The sequence below is a fragment of the Lissotriton helveticus genome, chromosome 7, assembly GCF_964261635.1.
Source record: "Lissotriton helveticus chromosome 7, aLisHel1.1, whole genome shotgun sequence".
Classification (NCBI taxonomy): Eukaryota; Metazoa; Chordata; class Amphibia; order Caudata; family Salamandridae; genus Lissotriton; species Lissotriton helveticus.
The window spans coordinates 1,364,614,357-1,364,634,917 of record NC_136068.1 but is presented as its reverse complement, the minus strand read 5'-3'; the positions used below and the strand labels follow the sequence as shown (position 1 = coordinate 1,364,634,917).

At 48.4% G+C, this 20,561-nt stretch overlaps 1 protein-coding gene across 2 annotated transcripts in view; it reads left to right on the top strand.

The window, feature by feature from the left end:
- The window catches only part of ARHGAP44 (Rho GTPase activating protein 44), a 607,050-nt gene that overhangs the window by 398,133 nt on the left and 188,356 nt on the right, over positions 1-20,561 (top strand). For both annotated transcript variants that reach the window (XM_078650855.1, XM_078650856.1), the window contains exons 5-6: positions 2,270-2,381; positions 3,636-3,712. In XM_078650855.1, coding sequence (XP_078506981.1) covers positions 2,270-2,381; positions 3,636-3,712 — 189 coding nt within the window. The remainder of the gene's footprint in view (positions 1-2,269; positions 2,382-3,635; positions 3,713-20,561) is intronic.

Sequence of the window (20,561 nt, the reverse complement as noted above, 5' to 3'; positions counted from 1 at the left end):
GTGCTGTCCCAAAACCTGACAATAGTGCAGCGCAATACATTACTGTGTTGTGATGACTGCACCCACATCAGTACAGTGAACATTCAGTAGTGGACTGTGGTGGGTGAGGTGGATCATCCATGGAGTGATGTAGAGGACAGCCAAAAACATAAGCTAGCACCAACCCGTTACCACCACCATCATGTGGTGCTGGTGCTTAATTGTTCTCCTATTTGCAAAGTGACCACAATTAAAAACACATGCCACTGCAGGCGGGTCCTGAACACCTTCTTGATAAGAGAGGAAAATGCAGCAGGGGTGTGCGTGTCACACTTGGTATCAGAGGTGAGACAAGTGTTATGTGAAGGACGATATGGGGGATGGGCTCCAGATGCACTATGATAGATAGAAAATGGGGGTGATATGTTGGGCATCAACAGCCTCTGTCTCTTAGGACAGGGTGCAATAGGATTTTTTGTGCAGGCCGCAATGTGAAACATGTCATAGAAAATGTAGCATTAAACAGTAATGAGCCTTTTAGGTTAACATTGAAAACCATACTCTTTGAGTCACCTTAGTCAACCAATTGTGATAGCTTTGTCAAGATTTGTCAGGCCGGTCATGACAAAGTGTTTCTCATTCTTCTGTGCTTTATTGTAAAGTTAGGTCTACCACTATTGTGTCATCAGGCCGCTATCAAGCCCAGGTGTAAGAACTCTGTTTTCCTGCCATTGGAGCAAAATAAGGAGCATTCTATGTCCTGCGCGCCCTACTCTCCACACATCTAATCCTAGACATTAGCTCCAACCACACTTAGCTAAAAGCCTAGGGGCTTCCATGAGCAAGCTGGTTCATCAACGTAGGGGGGGATCTTGAGGGATTGCTAGTGCCGAGACTTTCAGCACTCTTTTGGAAGGCTCTTCCCCTTACCCATGATGCCTCTAGACACTCAGATGCCTAAGTACCAAGGGGAACCCTCACCGTCTGATTCTTCTCCCTTTCTCTCCTTGCCTCTCTTCCATTACCTGCCTGTCATGTGCCTTAGACTGACTTATTCTCAATGCATTCTTACTGCATCCAGTGTGATACCAACACTTAGGTGAATACCAGTCTATCAACAAGGTTTTTTCTTCATTTCTTCTAGTTTCCAAGCTCCAGCAAGTTCCACCAAGACTCAACCTCAATGCTTTTAGGTGTACAGTATCCACTTTAGTTTAGTGAATTGAGTGGTTATAGTTAGAATATTGTGAATCCTGGAGATATAGTGATGCTGCCCACGTGTTGGGAGGGTCGCTGAGGGACCATAGGTCCTGGGTGCAAAAGACCTGGCTGGGCAAATGGAAGTTAGGTGTTCACTAGGACTTTTATAACACAATTGGAAAGTTACCAGCGAGGTGACATTAGAGCCAAACAGGGTAGAGAATTAATTTATGCTGGCGAGCAAGGGGAGGTGTCGAATAATTAATGTATTAGAATGATGTTGAGGGTCACGTTTAGTATAGTAAATGAGACAGGATGCCTCTTTTCAACCCATAGCCTATTACCTCATTAAAGTAACCTTTTCACAGCTAGAAACAATTTCCAAAGTTTACAGACACATTGAAATGTTGCCCTGACACCAGAGGCTGTGAGCTGGCTGTAACCGATGCCTATCTTGTTCTGTACTTATGAGGTGTTTTGTTGTACGTTTTAGTTAGTCACCTATGAATTTAAGGTCCAGTTATTAACAAGAATAATAATTACCTAGGAATTCACTTGCATAGTAAATATTGGGTCTGTGTGAGGATTATATAAATAAAGGAGTGCAAGAACCCTGGGAGAAAGAACATTATACATTAATTGTATCCTGATATGCACAAGCATATACCTACATTTAATTTAAACATGTCATCATTTTCATTTAGGAAATTCGTTTGGTTCTCTGTTTGTAGTCTGGTAGGGATAACAGACACTCATTTTAAATTTTCCATACTAGTGTAATTTCATATTTTGTTAATACACAACATTAATTTACACTAAAAGAAGCGGTTTGCTGAAGTATCGCTTTGATATGTCCATTGTGTACTCTAAAAGTTTTAACGGTAGTGAAAAATGTCAATAAAGAGTTTAAATTAAATTACAAACCCTGCTGCTGGATTATACTCTTTGCTCAAGAACTGGTGTTCCTGGGAGAGCATGACCCAGCGGCTACCTGAGGTAAAGCCGTACCCATATTTCTCCCCTTGTGCTCAGAGTCTGTTGTGATAATGTGCTGTCTAACTTGAAAAGGCATTGTCTTGTCTCTTCACAGGAAGATGCTCCGGTTATGCGGGGAAGCCGAGGATAAACTTGCCCAGGAGCTGACACACTTCGAGGTGGAGGTGGAACGAGATGTGATAGAACCTTTATTTGTTTTGGCCGAGGTAAGGGTTTCCAATGCCACTTCCCAGCAGTGAGATGAAAGAGAGGACAGTTTTTTTTCAGACTGAGTGAGTGATCGGATCTTGCGCTGAAATGTATGTGTCTGACCTTTTATGTTTTAGAGCCTAACTTGATATTTTCTCATTCCAAATGAATGAATGAGGCTGAATCAGTTTTAGAGTGGCACTGTTCAAGGGCCTGCAAAGGGTAACACAAGTCATTTTTAAATGTAAGCCTCATAACTGTTTGGTTTTAAATATGATTTTTTTTGTAAAGCTGTAGGACCCAGATTTGCAAAGAGCTCGTGTCGCCATTGCATCACACAAGGCGACGCAATGCGACACAAGCTTTTAAGTCAGATTTACTAAGCCATGCAAACCTTGCATGGCGTAGTAAATCTGGAGTAACGCCGTACAGCGCAAGCTGCTGGCTTTCGTTAATCTTCATTGGGAGGGTGTTTCATGGGTAGAGCATGCTTATTTCCATGCATCCACCCATGGTTTTTGTCACATTTCCAGATTTATTTCTCCTCGATATTGCTTCTTTCTATGTGTGCTGCATTCTGCACTTAGAAGGAGGAAAGCGCCTCTGAGGATTGTTTTTGTACAGGAAGGTGTCCCTTTCGACACAAAAACAATCCTGCTTTAAACACAGGTACCCTTGCACCATGGTGCAAGGGTACCTGTGTTGGTGCTAGGCAGTACGCAGTGCACCAGCAGAGAGAGAGAGCAAGAATACGACATATATTAGTAAATATGGCTAAATTCTGCTCTCTTCGTTTGATTCTGCACAGCAAGTTGTCTTGCTGCGTTGCATCGTGCCAAATCTTCGGAAATCTTGGCCCAAGTGTTATTATATTTTTATAAATTCGTGTTACGTACAGCTACTTCATAGGAAAACTGATAAACTTGATAAAAGGCCAGCAGAGCTGAATCAGAGTTATTCAAATGTCAGGCTGCATTTGGCATGTGACAATCTGGCAGTGACCAATTCAACCACTGCCCCATCAGGCTGTTAGCAAATCCTACAAACTTTTTATAAGAAGAAACGTTCACCTGGCAACTTGTAGTTCAATATGAGTCAATACAGAGAGTCTTTGTTGTCCCCTAAGCCTTAAAAGGACAGTGATCTGTTTTACATTTGATGGGCTCCACCAGTATTTTACTGTTGTAAAGTTTTTCATTGCATCTTACCAAATCTCTTTGGTTGACAGTGTCAAGTTATTCACATATTATCTTCTTCCTTGGATCCTTCAGGTGGAGATACCCAACATCCAAAAACAGAGGAAGCACCTAGCAAAGTTAGTCCTGGACATGGATTCCTCGAGAACAAGGTAAGCCAATAATAATCATTAGCAGTGGCAGCTGGTGACATTTAAACGTGGTGGGGGCGTAAATGTTGCGGCTGAGTGCAATGTGGCAAACAACTGAGAACATTTTAAAAAAAGAGCGGGCAAAAGTTTCATTTTCAAGCAAATGTGAGAAAGCAAGAAGGTTACCAACGCAATTGTGAAAGTGTACTTATGACATCCATAAAGAGATTTCATATGATTGTTAACGCGGGATTACTGGTTACTAGTTACCTTACCAGATCCCAAACCAAGTCGACTGGATCGTTGGTACCTGTCATTGAGTAAAAGGCAATCTAACAATAAGTCAATCAATTAAGAACTTACACCACTCTAAATGACCACTGACCAGGATTAAGTTTTGAAAATTTAATATAAAACCAAAGATAACTGAAGATACAAACTTCTTAAGATGAGATTCAAAAGGTAAACTGGTATCACTATGAACATAAATTCTTTGAATAATCTGAGTCTACAAAACAGAATAATGAGTACAAGTTCAAAGATCATTAGGTTTGCAAGGATCGATATAAGTTGCAACCTAAGAGTCATTACAAAAAAGAAAATTCAAGTTAGTCTGTCCCTCCACTAGACTAAGTGACATCCCTACTTAACAAGATTTTTACCCCCCCCCCAAAGGTGTCAGCCGTGGTGACTTCCTAAGAAGATCACGCACTTCTCTTTGTCTCTTCTCTGATAATGGGTCTCTCCTGATCAGCCTATCTGCCTACCCATCCGCTTCCTTAGGCTCCCAAAATCATCTGCTCTCCTCTCCTCCCGGGTCGCTTTCCCTAATACAAAATCACATTTCCGACAGGAACGCCCCTTGGGACGCCCCTCACGTGGTACATCTTTGCGCGGTAAACTCCATGATGGTACTCTTCAAGACCCTCGTTAAAGTTGACCTTGGTTCCCAGGCTTCTTCTTCAGTGCGCCGATAACCCCTGAAATTCCTGAAGACTCCTACAGGCCTGCGCCAAGCGCCACTGAACAAAGCTCCATTCATTTCGACCCCTCGCACCTGCATACAGGCCATCCTACAGTGGGCCTCAAATTCCAGGCTCCACCATATCTATAGGTCGTAAAGCATATGGAAAGCACAGTACTTGGCGCCTCTCGACTTCTTCTCTAACGAGCACATTACAGATCAAAGGAACATCACTATCAGTTCGAGCCTACTTGATTTACATGAAGCGGGTCCCTGCACTCTGAAAACATTTAACTTGATTTAAACAGCATTCTTAACTAACATACGTTTCTTAAAGCAACACATCTATAAAGCATATATTTCAATACTAAATTCGATAATACATTTTGGAAGAACCACGTTAACCCCACCTCACATTATTTTAGCAGCACGTTTAGATTTTCTGTGAATTGCCATGAGGCCTACACAATTGAACTGGTTTGCAAGGTTCCACTTAACTCTTACATGATTCCTTTAAAATGAGAACGTGAGGCTTTCATATTCATTCCAACATTTCTACATTAGTCTCACACTGCTATGATTATTGTTACCCTACCTGAACACTCTATACATTTCACTACTGAATATAAGACACTCTGGTGCAAGGTATATGTTAACTAACTACGTGCTTGTAAATATGGTGCACTTATACATTTTTTTCTCAGACTAGTGCTCTCTCATGATAATACGTGGGTAACTACTTATTCAGTATAACCACAGAACTTCATAACAGGCTTCGAACTTGCATTACACACAGTATAAAATAGGGTGCTACAGAATACACAAAAAGTTTTAAGATAAAAAGTGTTTCCAAAATATTGATTTTCTGCAGACTGCACTCAGTAAGTGCAGTTTTATTTATAATGCCACGTTCTTTTAAAAGCACACACTTCACAAGCTTAGACGGTAGCTCCCTTACAATACCCCTCAAAAAGAATAAATGTGTGTCTTCAGGAAACCCTGTTTTTTTGGTAACCATCTTAAAAAGCTCACACTTTACGTTATAGTTTTAGGTCCCTTACAAATACATCTGATAAGGAATAAACGTGTACCTTCAAGTGATTCCATCAATCAGCCAAATACTGGCTTCCAGCCCAGCCACGGTTTGAAGACGAGCGCCCATTTACCTGTCCCACCTCACCCGTGACCCCTACCACAAATAGTGCACCAGTCAGCAACCCACCTTCCAAAGGGAAGAAGGAATGTGACATCTAAGAGGGAGAAGGCAGAGAGAGTTCACAGTGCTCTGGCCAGCGCCAACATGATGCTTCTGCCGCTTCTCGCCGCTGGAGTCTGCCTCTCCCTGTTTGCTTGTCCATCCACCGCATGGTTTGGTAAGAGCCAGGAAAAGTTATTCAGTTGTCACTCTTAACTTCCTGCATCTGGCTGTCTAGGAGCAAGCCACCTGTCAAGGTAAGGTGTACTCCAAAACTGTCCGCTTCGGCTGAACACTTTACAAATCTCGGTCCAGCCCTATTGCTTATAATAGACGCCAGGCATATTTTTATCTATTTGGGCAGAAAAACACAAAACCTATTTATGCACTGTATGCCTTTCTAATCCTAAAGTTGTTGAATTTCCCAGTCTATTATGGGAGACAGTTGACAGACTTTTACATAATCCTGCAGAAAGACAGAAGGCCCTAAACTGCTCAGTTTTCATTTTTGTATTTAAATATACATGTGCCCGGTTTGTGCCAAATTCCACGGACGAAAACAAGGACCCACAAACAGAAACTATACACATGCTGGCACCCATGAACAGAGGGAGAGAAGAAAGCAGAAAGGTGTAACAAATAAAAACCAAAGACAACACACATCCAAACTTGGCACCCTTTACCGTTGCAGATTGAGCAGTTGGCGCGCACATTTACATTTCTTGCTGGGAAGCAGGTACACTGTCAAGAAGGCTTATGTTCAGTCACGACCACGGCCGGCAAGCAAGGTGGTTGGGAAGGGTCGAGCGGGTGGGGGGAGACAGTAATTAAAATAAAAAACGTACCTTCCTCGACCTCCGGATAAGCAGCGCCGCCGCCTCAGCTCCTGCCTGCCACTGCTCCTGGCCCCGTTTTGCCTCGGCAGCCTCCCTCCCCTCCCATAAGCCAATGTTGTGATTGGTAAGGCACGGCAGCCTCCCTCCCCTCCCCATAGCCAATGTTGTGATTGGTAAGGCACGGCAAACTCCCTCCCCTTCCCTAAGCCAATGTTGTGACTGGTAAGGCGTAGCAGAGAGCGCCCCAGCCGGGCCATTTTCTCTATGTAGGCTGCATGCAGCCTACATAGAAAAAAAGGGGGAGTGCGCATGACTGCTTTGTTCGGCCCTGGGGCTGACCAAACAGTCAGTACCCACAACAGTGGGTAAGCCACACCCCCTGCCCTCGAGCAGGACCACCCACCTGCCAGCCCACAACCAGGCCCTCCAGGCACTTCTGCGTTCTCGCAGTGTGAGAAGCAGAAACATAAAATGGTAGTTTTACCATTTTATATTTCTGCCTTCTCGCACTGCGAGAACGCAGGGGGGCGACGCCCTCATGGAGGAGCCACCACTGGTCATTAGAGGTCTATTGTTCATAACTATAATACCCCAGTAGTTGAAATTAGAAGCCTGACATCAGACACTGGCTTTTAAGACCTATTTGCAACCTATAGGTCACAAATTTGAATCCAGTTATCTTTGTGTAGGAATCTGGACCCCCTCTACCAGGCAAACCATATTGTTCTAAGCAGGGGACAAACTCAGAAAATCAGGAAGTTGTCTAGTCCGTTTAAGGTGTTACTGGTAGCCACCGCCACTGAAATTATGTGATTCTGGGGCTGCAACATTTCTGCATAATAATGGATCTGCTGCATTTGCCATATAATCCATTATCTGCCATGCTGCATAATCTATAGTTTAAAAAAAAAGGTTTCTAGCTCAAACGGGAGAATTACTAAAAACCCGGTGACTCGTGTTACCACGCATTGGAACGGCCTTCACAAAGATTGAATGGTGATCTTTCAGTTGCTTATTGCTGTTTCTGATGTTTAAACTGGCACTAATGAGATTAAATATTTGCCCAGACTGTGCTCCCATGTGTGAAAATGACAAAATAATGAAGTTATACTATCACAAAATGTGCTGCAATATGCCACATCATTTGCCTGTTCTTGCCAAATAATTGAGTCAACCCTGCCACGTAATTTGCTCCTCCCCTGCTACATAATTTCTGTGACCCTGCTGGCAGCCCAGCCAGTGACAGTAGCTTTATCTTAAGCAAAATAGAGGCATCTGTGAGCACTGTGCAAAAACACAAAGAGACTTTAAAAAAATCCTTGGCAAAGTCCTGGCTTGCATTTTGAGTCCTTTAATGGAAAATGTCAGCCATTACCCTGTTTAGAAACCAAGCTTAGGCACAGGTAACATGAAGGGCTGAACTGTCCATTTTTCCATTCATTACCATTGCCTAATTCTAGTCACTCCTTCTTGCTTTGTTTGGCTTTTTAGAATCTTTATTTGCAAATGCTTATTTTATCTTTTAGTATGGCTCCGGTAACATGAAAATTGTACACCTACATCTATTTTTTATTGTTACACAACCTGAGGTATTCAACAATCATTGCTGAATAACTTTAATTTGTAGATAATTACTTGCTAGACAATTTTGAGATGGTCTACTACCCTTCTCAAAAATAGAGCCTCTCATGGTGCTGGATTATGGTAGCATTGCAGCCGGGGAGGATGGTCCTGCTTTACAACGGGAACAGCTCTGAAAAAGTGAAACTGTATGCTTCTGCCAGAAAAAGAAATGTGCACACTCTAACTTGGTGAGTTGTGACTCAAATGGTGGATGGTGCACTGTTATTGCGTGCAACAAGTACCTTTTTATTCAGATGCCTACATCTGTGGTATAAATCTAGGCAAAGTCCGCAACTCATTTTAACTAGGCCATGCCCAGACACATTGCGCTGATGGCAACTTTGCGCCTGTCTAATAGGTATTACAGACAGGGCATGGAAGGAGTCGGATGCCTCTTTCATCTTACTTGAGGACAGAGGATGCTTCAAGACTCAATGGCTTTAAAACACTATGATGTCATATCAACTTGTTAGGTGCAGGGGTGCCGCCTGACATATTATGGTGGACATTTATTGTAAAGTAATGATGTAATAGAGGACTGGCTTCTGATCTTTTAAGGTTCCTCCTGCCATTATGAATAGTATATGCATAGAAAAAAAGAGTTTATGTTCCCTTTATATGCCCATTCCACTCAATGGGAAATTAATGTAATCTGACCTCTTCTGTCTCTATTGGATGACCTTCAGATGCAGGGCAGTTAGTCTGCTGCTTTCATCCTCTTCACTTCAATCCTTCTTGGTTGTCACTGTTGTTGCGGAGGAGAATGGATTTGCACCTTGCAAGACACTGTTGCAAATTCAAGTACAAGCTGCAGATGAATCTTTAGCACCGTCTGAGGTTTCCCATTGACAAATCAGCAATACATCAATAAAAGCGAAGCATATTAGGCTTCAAAAGAATAACAGAGATTTACAAATCATCAAGGTTTTGTAGCAGATTACCACAAACTCAAATTATTCAACCAGTTTTACATCGATTATCATCCTATAGACACATGGATCAAGTTAATTCAGAGCTATTCAAAATAGCAAATAGAAAGATTCCGGGCCTTAATACGACTTTGGCTGTCCTACAGGGGACGATGCAATGCGCTGTCAACTGTAGAACCGCCAAAGCTGTGGTGTGAACACCCGTGAGATTAGGAGTTAAATCCTGGCCTGGTGGGTGGTCCTGCAGCAGTCTGATGGCGGCGGTCTGCTAGGCTCATAGAGGAGTCTATCATGTAGAGCGCCGACTGCACCTTTCTGCACGGTGTGGCACACATGCCAGACCATGCGGCACACATGCCACAACGTGCAGGTAGGCGGGGTGCAAATCTCGGGAGCTACTTGTGCCCCCCGCATGCACATTCAAGCCCAAATCCAGCAGGGGGCCCCTAATGCTGCCATTCTGCCACCCTTTTCATGGCTGGTTTGCTGCCTTGAAAAGGGCGGTGAAATGGCAACTTAGAATTTGCTTGGTGGTGCCGGCTGCAGCACCGCCAACATATTCCTGCCAGTGAAAGACTGCCGGCCCAGCGGGAGCCCTGATCCCAGCGGTGCCAGCGATCTTGTGGTGGTCCGACTACCATAGTCGTAATACAGCAGGTGTTCCGGCAGCGTGGAGGTCGCTGGACTTCCACCACGTGTACGGCGGTTCTATGGGCTGCCGTACTCATAATATGGGCCTTAGTCTGGTAAGTGAGAATGGATTTGCTCAGGAGTCCATCTCTTTTGAGCTGGAGCAAAGTAAGGCGTTGGATCTCAAGAGGGTTGAAAGGGGCATTGATTCTGACTGGCTCAGCAATGCATAATTAAATGATACAATTTTCAAGCATATGCAACAATCCCCATGGTTCTCTGGGAGAGAAGACCAATCAGGATAGAGCTTTGCCCAATAACAAGGCTTCACGCTTCTTCCCAGCCATTTTCTACTTCACGATCTTCAAGAGATATCTTGTAACAGAATGATACCTCATGTCAGCTTACCCCAGTCACAGTTGTTGATCTTCACTAGCCACTCTCTATAGTACACACACATCTCACATCTCACAGACACCAAAACATTGTAACAATCTAATTAACACAAACTACAGCATCTTGGCTGCTGAAATGAGAGAAAGTACACAGCGGACAAAAGTACGTTTTTGTGGCTGTGTGAGTCTTTAAAACTGAGCCCTATATTAACTATGGCTACCTTAACATGAACATCATTTTCTATAGTCAGTCTTACCGCAAAAATCACACTTTATATCACATAGTCATCACACAATACATTCAACTATGGAGGGTCCCTTGCCTTATGACTTCTCTTACTTCGTCCCTCTACTTTCCTTTTCATCAAAAAGCCCATGATGACTTGTTGTCAGCGTTTCTTAAACAAGGACACAGTGCTCAATGACATTGGCAAATCTGACTCCAAATTAAACTGCTATATTCCAATCTACAAGCGATCACAATAATTGATCATATTTCGTGGCTACCGTTCAGTGGTGTACAGGTAAGACCTCTGTTCCACAAACTTCAAATCAGTTTAAATTCGATTTCAACCATTCAACTAGTCATAACTTTCATAACTACCAGACAGCATCTCAGAATTCATGACAGATAACCCAGGACTCCATCAAAACCCAATTAGGTGTTTTTTTGTTGGCGTGCATGTAAAGTTCTGACCACGAGACTGAATCAGAAGTGTGACTGATTGAAGAGGCATAGCAGTTAGAGAGGGATGAGGAAATGTCTTTAAGACAAATGTTATGTTTAGTTTTGGGCAATTTGAGGGTCGGGGGTACTGCAGTGGGAGTAGTCATGTGGCTGATAGCATGGTGAGATGGGGGTAGGTTGAATCGTTTTAATGTTTTTGTTCCATTGAATAAAATACAGCTTTATAATATCTCAGTTATTGAACATTGCGCTCCGGATCAAGTTTGAGAAAATTGACTACCTAATTGAGTTAGGTCCAGGGAAAAGTCATCTAAAGCCAACATGCAATGGGTGTTTTACTTCCAAGACAGTAGTCTGTTATAGACAGGACATTGAGGCTTTTTTGTTGTGAATTTCTTTTGTATAACTTCAACAGTACTTCTGGTAGGACAGCCACTCACAGGGTCACATTATTACATCAATGGCTAAAGCAACTTTTTATCAAGTGTAATGGCGTGAATGCCTGCAGAGAGTGTGCCAGCAGTCTGCCAAAAAAACAAAAAACCATGTCTGCACCTGGATGGTACAATAACACACCATGTTGCCCCTACACCCTTCGCTTCTCTGCCTTTTCAGCTACGATCAAATGTAGTATCTGTTCATATCAGTTTAATATTACTTCTACAGCTAAGAAACTTCTGGCTCTACAGAACACATTAGCTATTACAGCTTCACAATACCTCCCATAATTTCTTGGTAACCAGATTACATTTTCTCTTGCATCACAAAACTTTCTCACCTCATGAGGCAGCTTTAGTTAATTTACCACACCTCCTTTACAGTGGATCACCTAAACACAAGTCTCTGTAATGTGTATTAATCAATTTCCACCTGTCTCTGAAACACTGGGCTATATCGACTCAAACCACCGTGATATTCTTCGTATTGTTTTCATTACTGAGGTTTAGGTTACCAATAATTGTGGCCAGTCGAAATCCCTTGGAATGAGCGACTCATCAGTTATAGCTAAGAAATGACTGGTCAAGTAAAGACTTTGGGACATATTATCAAGAAACGGCGTTAAAATTATCACCCCTTTAGAGGCAGGAAACTGCTAAAGCGGCGATAATGGGCTTGATAATATGCCCATGTGAATTCCTATAGCAGCCCAGGTTAACACCAGAACCTGGGCTGCTAAGGGAGTTCACAAGAGCATATTATCAAGCCCATTATCACCGCTTTAGAGGCAGTTTCCTGCCGCTAAAGCGGCAATAATTTGTTTCGCCGTTCTTGATAATATACCCCTTCCTTCTTATCTCATGTTGCCCTCATGCAGATCCCAATTTTTTCAATGATCGTGCTGATCATGTAGCACAAGTTGCAACATTTTTAGTTAGTTAACTGGCTTTTCCTCTCCAACTCTCTTTGGTATCTTCAATGTCTGGGATGATGACTCCCTTCCCAATGCACCCTCGGCCTTAGTTAACAATGTTTTAAAATAGACTTAAAGCAAAGACTGTAAAGCCTGATTCACAGCAGGGGCCATTCCCTCAATCTTATTTTTAGCACTGGCAAAGCCAACATGACAGTTAACTTTTCTCATCTTAGAATATGTAGATTGATCAGTGCTCATTCAGGGCCATATTTCTGAGCCCCTTGCGTCACTCTTGCACCACACAGCATGGTGTAAAAGTGACACAAATTAAAAACGAGATTAATGGGGGGCGTGGCTTAGCGGGCGATCATGGCGGACGTGGCTTGCTAGAGCTCCCGCCGGCCCGACACTTATCCTGGCATTATCCTGGTCCCTGAACCCTACGGAGTGTGCCACGACCGAGGAGACCTGAGCGGACATCGCTGGGAGCCGTCCGGTGCCTGACACGAAGCGCGGAGTCCATCTGGCGCGAAGAGGCGAGTGGGTGAAGCGAGCGGCCTGGTGCCCGCCGGACAGGCCGGGGCCTCAATTTTGGCGTGCCCGGGCCGGACCCGGGGCGGACGGCGCTGCTTCCAGACGGCGCTCCGGGGCTACCCACTACCGGCGGCCCATTGAGGAGTGCCATATCTCCCCCCACACTGCCAGCGGTGGGGGCCCGTGCCTCTGTGGGTGCCCTGGTGGAGCTGCGGCCTTCCTGCTTCGGCGGAGCCGGGGCCTCGAGTTTGGCGACCCCCGCGCCTCGTGGACCCTTTGATCCTGGGACCCTCCGCTGTTGGCGCCTGCAGCGCCCTACATCCTTTGGCGCATTCTGCTGCCGGCGGACACGGCGCTCTTCACGGCGGCCGACCGCGGTGCCGGGCCGTCGGTGCGCGCTGCACCCTCCGCCCTCGTGGACTGAGTCGGGCGGGGGCGGCCAGTGCCCGTGACGAGCCGGGGGTGCCGGTGAGATCGGTGTGGCCCGCTGTGGGGACTGCCGAACTGCACGGGAGCAAGTGCAGGACATTGTGCCCCAGTGGACATAGGGGCTCGCTGGTCCCACTGGCATAGATCGGAGGAGTCGGACACCTGGGGAGAGGCTTCCATGCGCTGGGATCTGGCGAGGCTGCACGACTTGAGTCCCTCCCTGTGACCAACGGCTCGGCGACGGCGAGATCCTGAGTGGACTGGTGTGCTTCGGCCGCCCCGGCTGGGGCCTGAGTGGGGGACCCTCGAGCGGTGCGACCCCCCTACAGGTGCGTGCTACTGGTGGGTCGCCTCTGCCGCCGCCGCCATGACCAGGGGCACGGCCGCCACAAAGTCTGGGCCAATCGACAAATTTACCGGCCCCGGTGGAAGTGCTGGAGCGGCTAGTGGGGGTCAGAGTACTGGACCAGACAACGCGGCACTGCTGACAGCCATCAATCAGTCCCGTGATATGTTAGATGCGAAGATTGGAGCGGTGGGAACCGATGTGATGCTTCTGCGCCAGGACCTCCGCAACGCAGTCGCTCGCATAATGGAGACGGAGACCAGGGTCACGACAGTTGAGGGGGATGTTGGCGTCCTTAAGAAGAAGATTGCCGACATGGAACAGACTCAACGAGGCCTGGCACTGCGGGTGGAAGATGCCGAGGGGCGGGCGCGACGGAACAACCTGCGCTTTGTTGGCTTTCCGGAGGACTGTGAGAAAGGGCCCATGGATGTCTTCCTGTCTCGGTGGCTGGAGAGCTGGCTGCCCCCGGACGCCCTGTCGAGCTGCTTTGTGGTGGAGCGCGCGCATCGCACCTTGACGCAGAAACCGCCAGTTGGAGAGCGACCTCGCCCGATCATTGCAAGGCTCCTTAACTTTCACGACAGGGATGTCATCCTCCGGGAAGCGCGGCTCAAGGACACGCTGCTCTATGACAACCACAAGATTATGATATTCCCTGATTACACCAAACTGGTCCACCAGCAGAGGCATTCCTTTCTGGAGGCGAAGGCCAAGTTGCGAGGTCTCAAGATCCAGTATTCGCTACTATATCCGGCTCGCCTCAGGGTGGTCTTCAACTCAAAGACTCTCTTCTTCGATACACCAGAGGCCGTCTTCACTTGCACTGATGAAACTGTCAGGATTCGCCCGCACGTCCAGCCGGGGTTGCACTCCGGGTCGCCACGTGGCTCCTCGACGGACCGGAGCGACCCGCCTGCCAAGGGGAAACGCCATCGCAAATCCCGCTCCCGACGGAGGTCCCTGTCCCGGGATCCCTTGCTGGGGGACACACAACCTGACACAGAATAGCCTGGCGAAGACTCAGGATTGTCGCAGGCCAGGGCTACCTGCTGGCGGCCTCTCGTCGATGTCTCTACCCCGTGGCTGCTGAACTCTGGCCGATGGAGCAGCCGTTGACTGGTGCAGTATTGACTCCTTTCCTGGTGGGGGTGTGGACGCTTGCGGTCCGACACCCCTTGGTTTGTGGTGCCTTACTACTGATGTTGCTGTTTCCCTGGAGTGGGTTCGGGGTGCACTTTATGGGCTGCCTCCTCCGGATGGGGTTGGGGGGTGGTTCTGGGAGTGTGCCTGGTTAGGGTTTTAAAGGGAGTCTAGTTGGGATCCATTGGTATGACTGGCTTTAGACGCTGTGTTTTGGGTCTGAAGTACCGTATACCGCGACAGATGCTTCATTGTTTATTGAGGTATTGGGGTGGGGGAGGGGGGCTCTGGGGTGTTAGGTTGTTGGGGGGTTGGGTTGGGACTAGTGGGGTAGCGGGGGTTGGGAATGTGTTCTGTGGGATGCACGTGTTTCGTATGCGGTCGGCGGCTGGTGGGCTGGGAGTTTGGGTTGGGTTGCGGGGATTGTGGACACGGACCCATTGGGACAATGGCTGACGCCCCACGACTTGTGCCATCTACTGCTCTCATGCGTGTACTGAGTTGGAATGTCCGGGGGCTCCTGGACAAGATCAAACGGGGGGCTGTGCTCCGCTGGGCAAAAAGGGACCTGGCTGACGTGCTCCTCCTCCAGGAAACGCACATGCTGGGTACGAAGGCTCTGAGCCTACAGAGGTTTGGCTTCCACCAGGTGTTTCATGCGGGGTTTGCCAGGGGCTCGAGGGGGGTAGCCATCCTGGTTCATAAACGACTAGCTTATACCCATGAGCGTCAGTGGCTTGATCCGCAGGGCCGGTTTGTGTTTGTGCAAGGGAAGATTGGTGTGGAGCCCGTAATCCTTGGTAGTGTGTATGCCCCTCCCCCGCTGCAGTGGGCCCTTGCGGAGCGACTGTTTACCCTGTGGGCCGAACTTCCCCGTTCTCTGGCGGTAATTGGTGGCGACTGGAACGACGTGTTGGATGTGGCTCTGGACAGGCAGAGGAGGCAGGGGGTCGCGGCTGCGGCCTCGCCTACGAAGCTGAGTGCAATGATTGATGGCCTTGGATGGGTGGATGTGTGGAGACACCTTCATGCAGAGAGACGAGAATACACCTATGTGTCTGCTGTGCATGGCTCCCTTTCACGCTTAGACTGTGTATTTGTACCGGGGACTTTCCTGGATAGAGTAATGGGGGCGGCGATCCGACCTCGCGGGCTGTCCGACCACTCCCCGGTGGCGGTTCAAATTGACCTTTGCAAGGCGCGCCAACCATTCAGGTGGCGGATGTCTACATGGCACCTGCAGCAACCGGGCTACTCTCGGCACTTGCGCGGCGCGATTGCCCACTACTGGCGGGACAATCTGACGGAGGAAGTTGATGCAGTGACAGTGTGGGAAGCCATGAAACCCGCCATGAGGGCTGTCGATATTGCCTGGTGCGCATCTGCCCGCCGGACCAGACAGGAAAGTATCGCCACTGCGGCGGAGAGTGTGGAAAGGCGTGAGGCACGACACAGGGAGGCGGCCGATGATATGACGTTGCGGCTGCTGTTACAAGCACAACGGTCTTACTCCTCGGTCTTGTTGGACGAGGCCCGCCAAGCGTGGCTGGCTACGCGTAGTAGGGTGTACCAGTGGGGCGACAAGTCCTGCACCATGCTCCACCGGTTGTGTCAGCAGACTTTTCAGCCGATCACTTTACCGGGGCTGGTCGACGGCGCGGGGGTGGCAATAACAGACCCCTCGATCCTTGCTGCGAGCTTCGCGCGCTACTACGAGCGTCAGTATGCCCCTCGTGAGAGCCTCTCCCCCGATGGCATTGCGGCTTACCTCGCGGCGGTTCGCCCGCAGGCGGTACCTGACGAGGTCCGCGATGCCCTGGATCTCCCCCTGACAGCTGAGGAATTGGGTGACGCGCTGGGTCAACTCAATACGGGTAAAGCACCTGGGCCTAGTGGGTTCCCCAGTGAATTTTACCGGAAATTCCACCTGCAGCTTGGGCCGCATTACAGGCGGGCTCTGGAACTGGCTCGGGAGCGGGGTAGCCTTCCCCCGGACTGGCGCCACGCCGAGATTGTGGTGTTTCAAAAGCCGGGCAGACCCCCCGAGCGCCGCGAGTCCTACCGACCCATCTCCCTTATTAATTTTGAAGCCAAACTCCTGGCCAAGGCGCTTGCGAATCGCCTGCTTCCCCACATATCGGCCCTTGTCCACCCGGATCAGGCGGGATTCATGCCGCACCGGGCGACGCGACACAACATTCGGCGGGCGCAGGCGGCGATTGACGCGATTGGGACGACTGGGGACCAGGCGGCGCTGTTGTTGGCTGACATAGATAGTGCCTTTGACTCGGTCAGCTGGGCCTACCTCCTTACCCTCCTGCCACTTCTGAACCTGGGTCCGGTTTTCGTCTCCTATGTAAAGCTACTCTATACCGGTGTCACCGCTTCTGTGCGCGTCTCTGGGGCAATTTCCGCGCGATTCCCCGTGGCCAGGGGCACTCGTCAGGGGTGCCCCCTCTCCCCGTACCTTTTCGCGCTGGCCATGGAACCCATGGCCGCCCGAGTGCGCCAGGACGCGCTTTACCGGGGCTTTGTGTGGGGGTCGGGCCACTCGGACCGCATTGCTCTATATGCGGACGACGTGCTCTTTTTCATGACCGATTTACACCGTACAGGACCCCGTGTTCTTGACATAATGCGGGAGTTCGGCCAGGCGTCGGGGCTCTTTCTCAACCCTCGCAAGTCTACCCTGTGGATTCTGGGGGGTGCCTCGGTGAGTTGCCAGTGGGCTGCGCCTCTTCAGGTGGCGGTCGACGGCATGAAGTACCTGGGCGTACACCTCTCGGCCTCGCCTGCTGTGGCATGGGATCGTAACATCCAGCCGGTGTGGGACAGGGTCCAGGTTGATGTTAAGACCTGGACGCGTATGCCCCTCAATATCTATGGCCGGTCGGCTATTTTCAAAATGGTGGCCCTGCCTCGGCTCCTCTACCAACTACAGAATCACCCGTATAAAATAGACCCGCAGTGGTTCCGTGGTGTCAACTCGGTGCTGGGCAGATTTCTGTGGGCCGGGGGTGCCTCTAGGGTGGCACTGCGTACCTGCTTCCTCTCTACCTACTGTGGCGGCTTGGCGTCCGCTGATCTGCTATCGTATTACCAGGCCTCCCATCTTCTAGTGCTCAACGAGTGGTGGTATGGGGATCGTAGCGATCCGGCCTATGCACTGGAGCACTCCTTGATGGGCGGTGCCACTCTCCACACTCTGCTGTACTCGGCCAGGCGGAGGAGGGCCTTGCCAAGGGTCACTCAGGTGGTCTTCGCGATCTGGCGGCAGGCTCTGCGCCGCATGGGGTGGTGGGGCAGGCTGACGGCCGAGACGCCACTGTGGCATAACGGTCTACTACCAGAGCTGGCCTCCTTGTCCGGGTTCGGCGGCTGGGACGCGATCGGGATTTCGTCCCTCGGTAATGTCCTCAACGGAACCACGCTTAAGTCCTTTCAGGACCTTAGCTCCGAGTATAATTTGTCCAGGTCCCAATTCTTTCGCTATCTTCAGTTCCGGCATGCCCTTGGCCCCAGCCTAGTGGGGTTGGAACAGCTCCCCGACTTTAGTCCTATTGAGGCTAAATTGTTTATGGGCGACCTGGGCGACAAGAAAGTCTCTCAGATATACCGATCCCTGGTCGTCAGCTGCTCCCCCTCCCTTTCGTCCTTGAAGGCCTCCTGGGAGAGTGATGTTGGCCCCTTGGATGAGGACGATTGGCGGGAGGCCCTCGAATCTCCTCGGTGTGCAGCTATAGCCGTCCGTCTTCGGTTCATTCAATTTAAATACCTCCATAGGGCCTATTATACTAGGGAGCGGCTGTGGCGTGCGGGCCTCATAGCTACCCCTGAGTGTCTGAGGTGTGGTGCTGAGAGGGGGACACTTTTCCATACCGTGTGGTCCTGTGAGAGGCTGACCCGATTCTGGGCGGGTGTGTGGGACTGCCTGTCGGAAGTGCTGGGGTGGGATGTTCCCCGTACCCCTAGGCTGGGTCTCCTTCATATTCTGGAAAATGTTGGGGGTAACATTTACAAGCGCCACCTACTGCTGTTGGGGCTCGTGGTGGCTAAGCGTGACCTGGCCCAAGCATGGAAGTGCGAACGTGCCCCCCCCCTGAGTGCGTGGAAGGCAGGGTTGGACTACCTGATGGGTTTAGAATTACCCGTGTTTGAGGCCAGGGGGTGCCCCCGGAAACACTATAAGATCTGGAAGCGGTGGGCGGACTACAGGGATCTGGACCTCGATCCCCCAGCTGACATTGATGATGTGCTGGCCCTTGATGCGGACCCCGGGCCCTAGGCTACTAGCCAACTCTGACATTGCTTCCGTCTCCTGTTGCTGACTAGCGATCACGTGCACTGGGTTAGGGTGGGATAAGGGGTGGGTAGTCGGAAGGGGAGTTGGGGGATGCTGTTGGGAATGGGTGGGCTGGGGGGGTTTAGGGGCGTGCCCCTTTTGTTTCCATAAAACTCTGAGTTCATTACCATGCCTTTCTCTGTCTGTGTTGTTGACAGTCTCCTCCTGACTGTGGAGGGCTGTCCTGACTCTTGATTGAACTCTTAATAAACACGGTTTTGAAAAAAAAAAAAACGAGATTAATGAAGCACTGAGTGGCTACACAAATCTTTAGTAATGTAACGCAGTGTAAATTGCTGCATTGTATTACTCTGCACCAGGGAAGCATTTCCATGGACATTGCGTGGGTGTTCCCATGCAACATTCATGGCTTTTTATGCATTCCTAGATATAACAGAAGTGGTAGACAAGCGAATGCACCAAAAACCTATATCTCCTCAGGTTATGCCTTAAAATGAAATATCTATATCATGAGCATGTAAGAGCATGGCGTGAAATATAAAAAATAAATGAATGCAATTTTATCATAATCATATCAAACTTATCATTAGCCTTCCCATCCCTAATGTACCACCCCTGTGCATCAACCACCACTTGAGTGAAACTGAAGACCACTGGCGTCAGACCATGTCCTACTTTTGAGACCATAGTTGACGAGGATTCAGTACCTCTCTACAAGGGATTATTGTGTTCTGAGCTGAAAGTGGGAATTTCTGGTTCTGCTCCACTCATCATCTCCTGCTCACTGTGCTGTTTCCACTTTCTCCAATTCAATGTTGCTCCACCTTCTCTTCTAGATCTCTCTACACTTCATCTCTCTCTGCTCTCCTCCTCCTTCTAATGTTCATCCTCTTGTGGATCACCAAAGTACTTGCTTCTCCACTTCCTACCCATCTCACCTCAAATTATCATATATAAGTTGATTTGAATAATGGAGTGAAGAATTTGGGTACAAACCAAAATGACAACCCAGCAAATAATATAATGGGGTACCAAAAGGCCATTTTATTGCCAAGCATTCCTTCTCTATAGGTGAATTATGAGTTTCTTTGGGTAGTACATTTCTAATAACATACAAGGGAGGGTGTTCTTCGTTGCTGGTTTCTCGCTGAGATAGTACGGTACCCAAACCAACCCTAAAGTGTCTGTTTGCAAGAAGGAAAGAAGGTGGTAGAATAAATGGGACCATTTCTTTAGGAGACACTCTAAGGATACTGCATTCTCTACATAATGATGTATGAATCATGCATAGTTCCGAATCAGTTTTAAAATGACCTTAAAGCTTTCTTAGTATTTGGGAAGGGAAGTACTGCCTAGCCTGTGTTTTATCTATGTGAGTGTTGATGAACCCATTGCATTGTGCAGGGTTCAGCCAATTACTGGACTTCAGTGATGTCTATTCTTGGGATTGGCATTTAATCCTGGTTTATCAATGTGGATGGAAATAAAATGTTTCAAATGT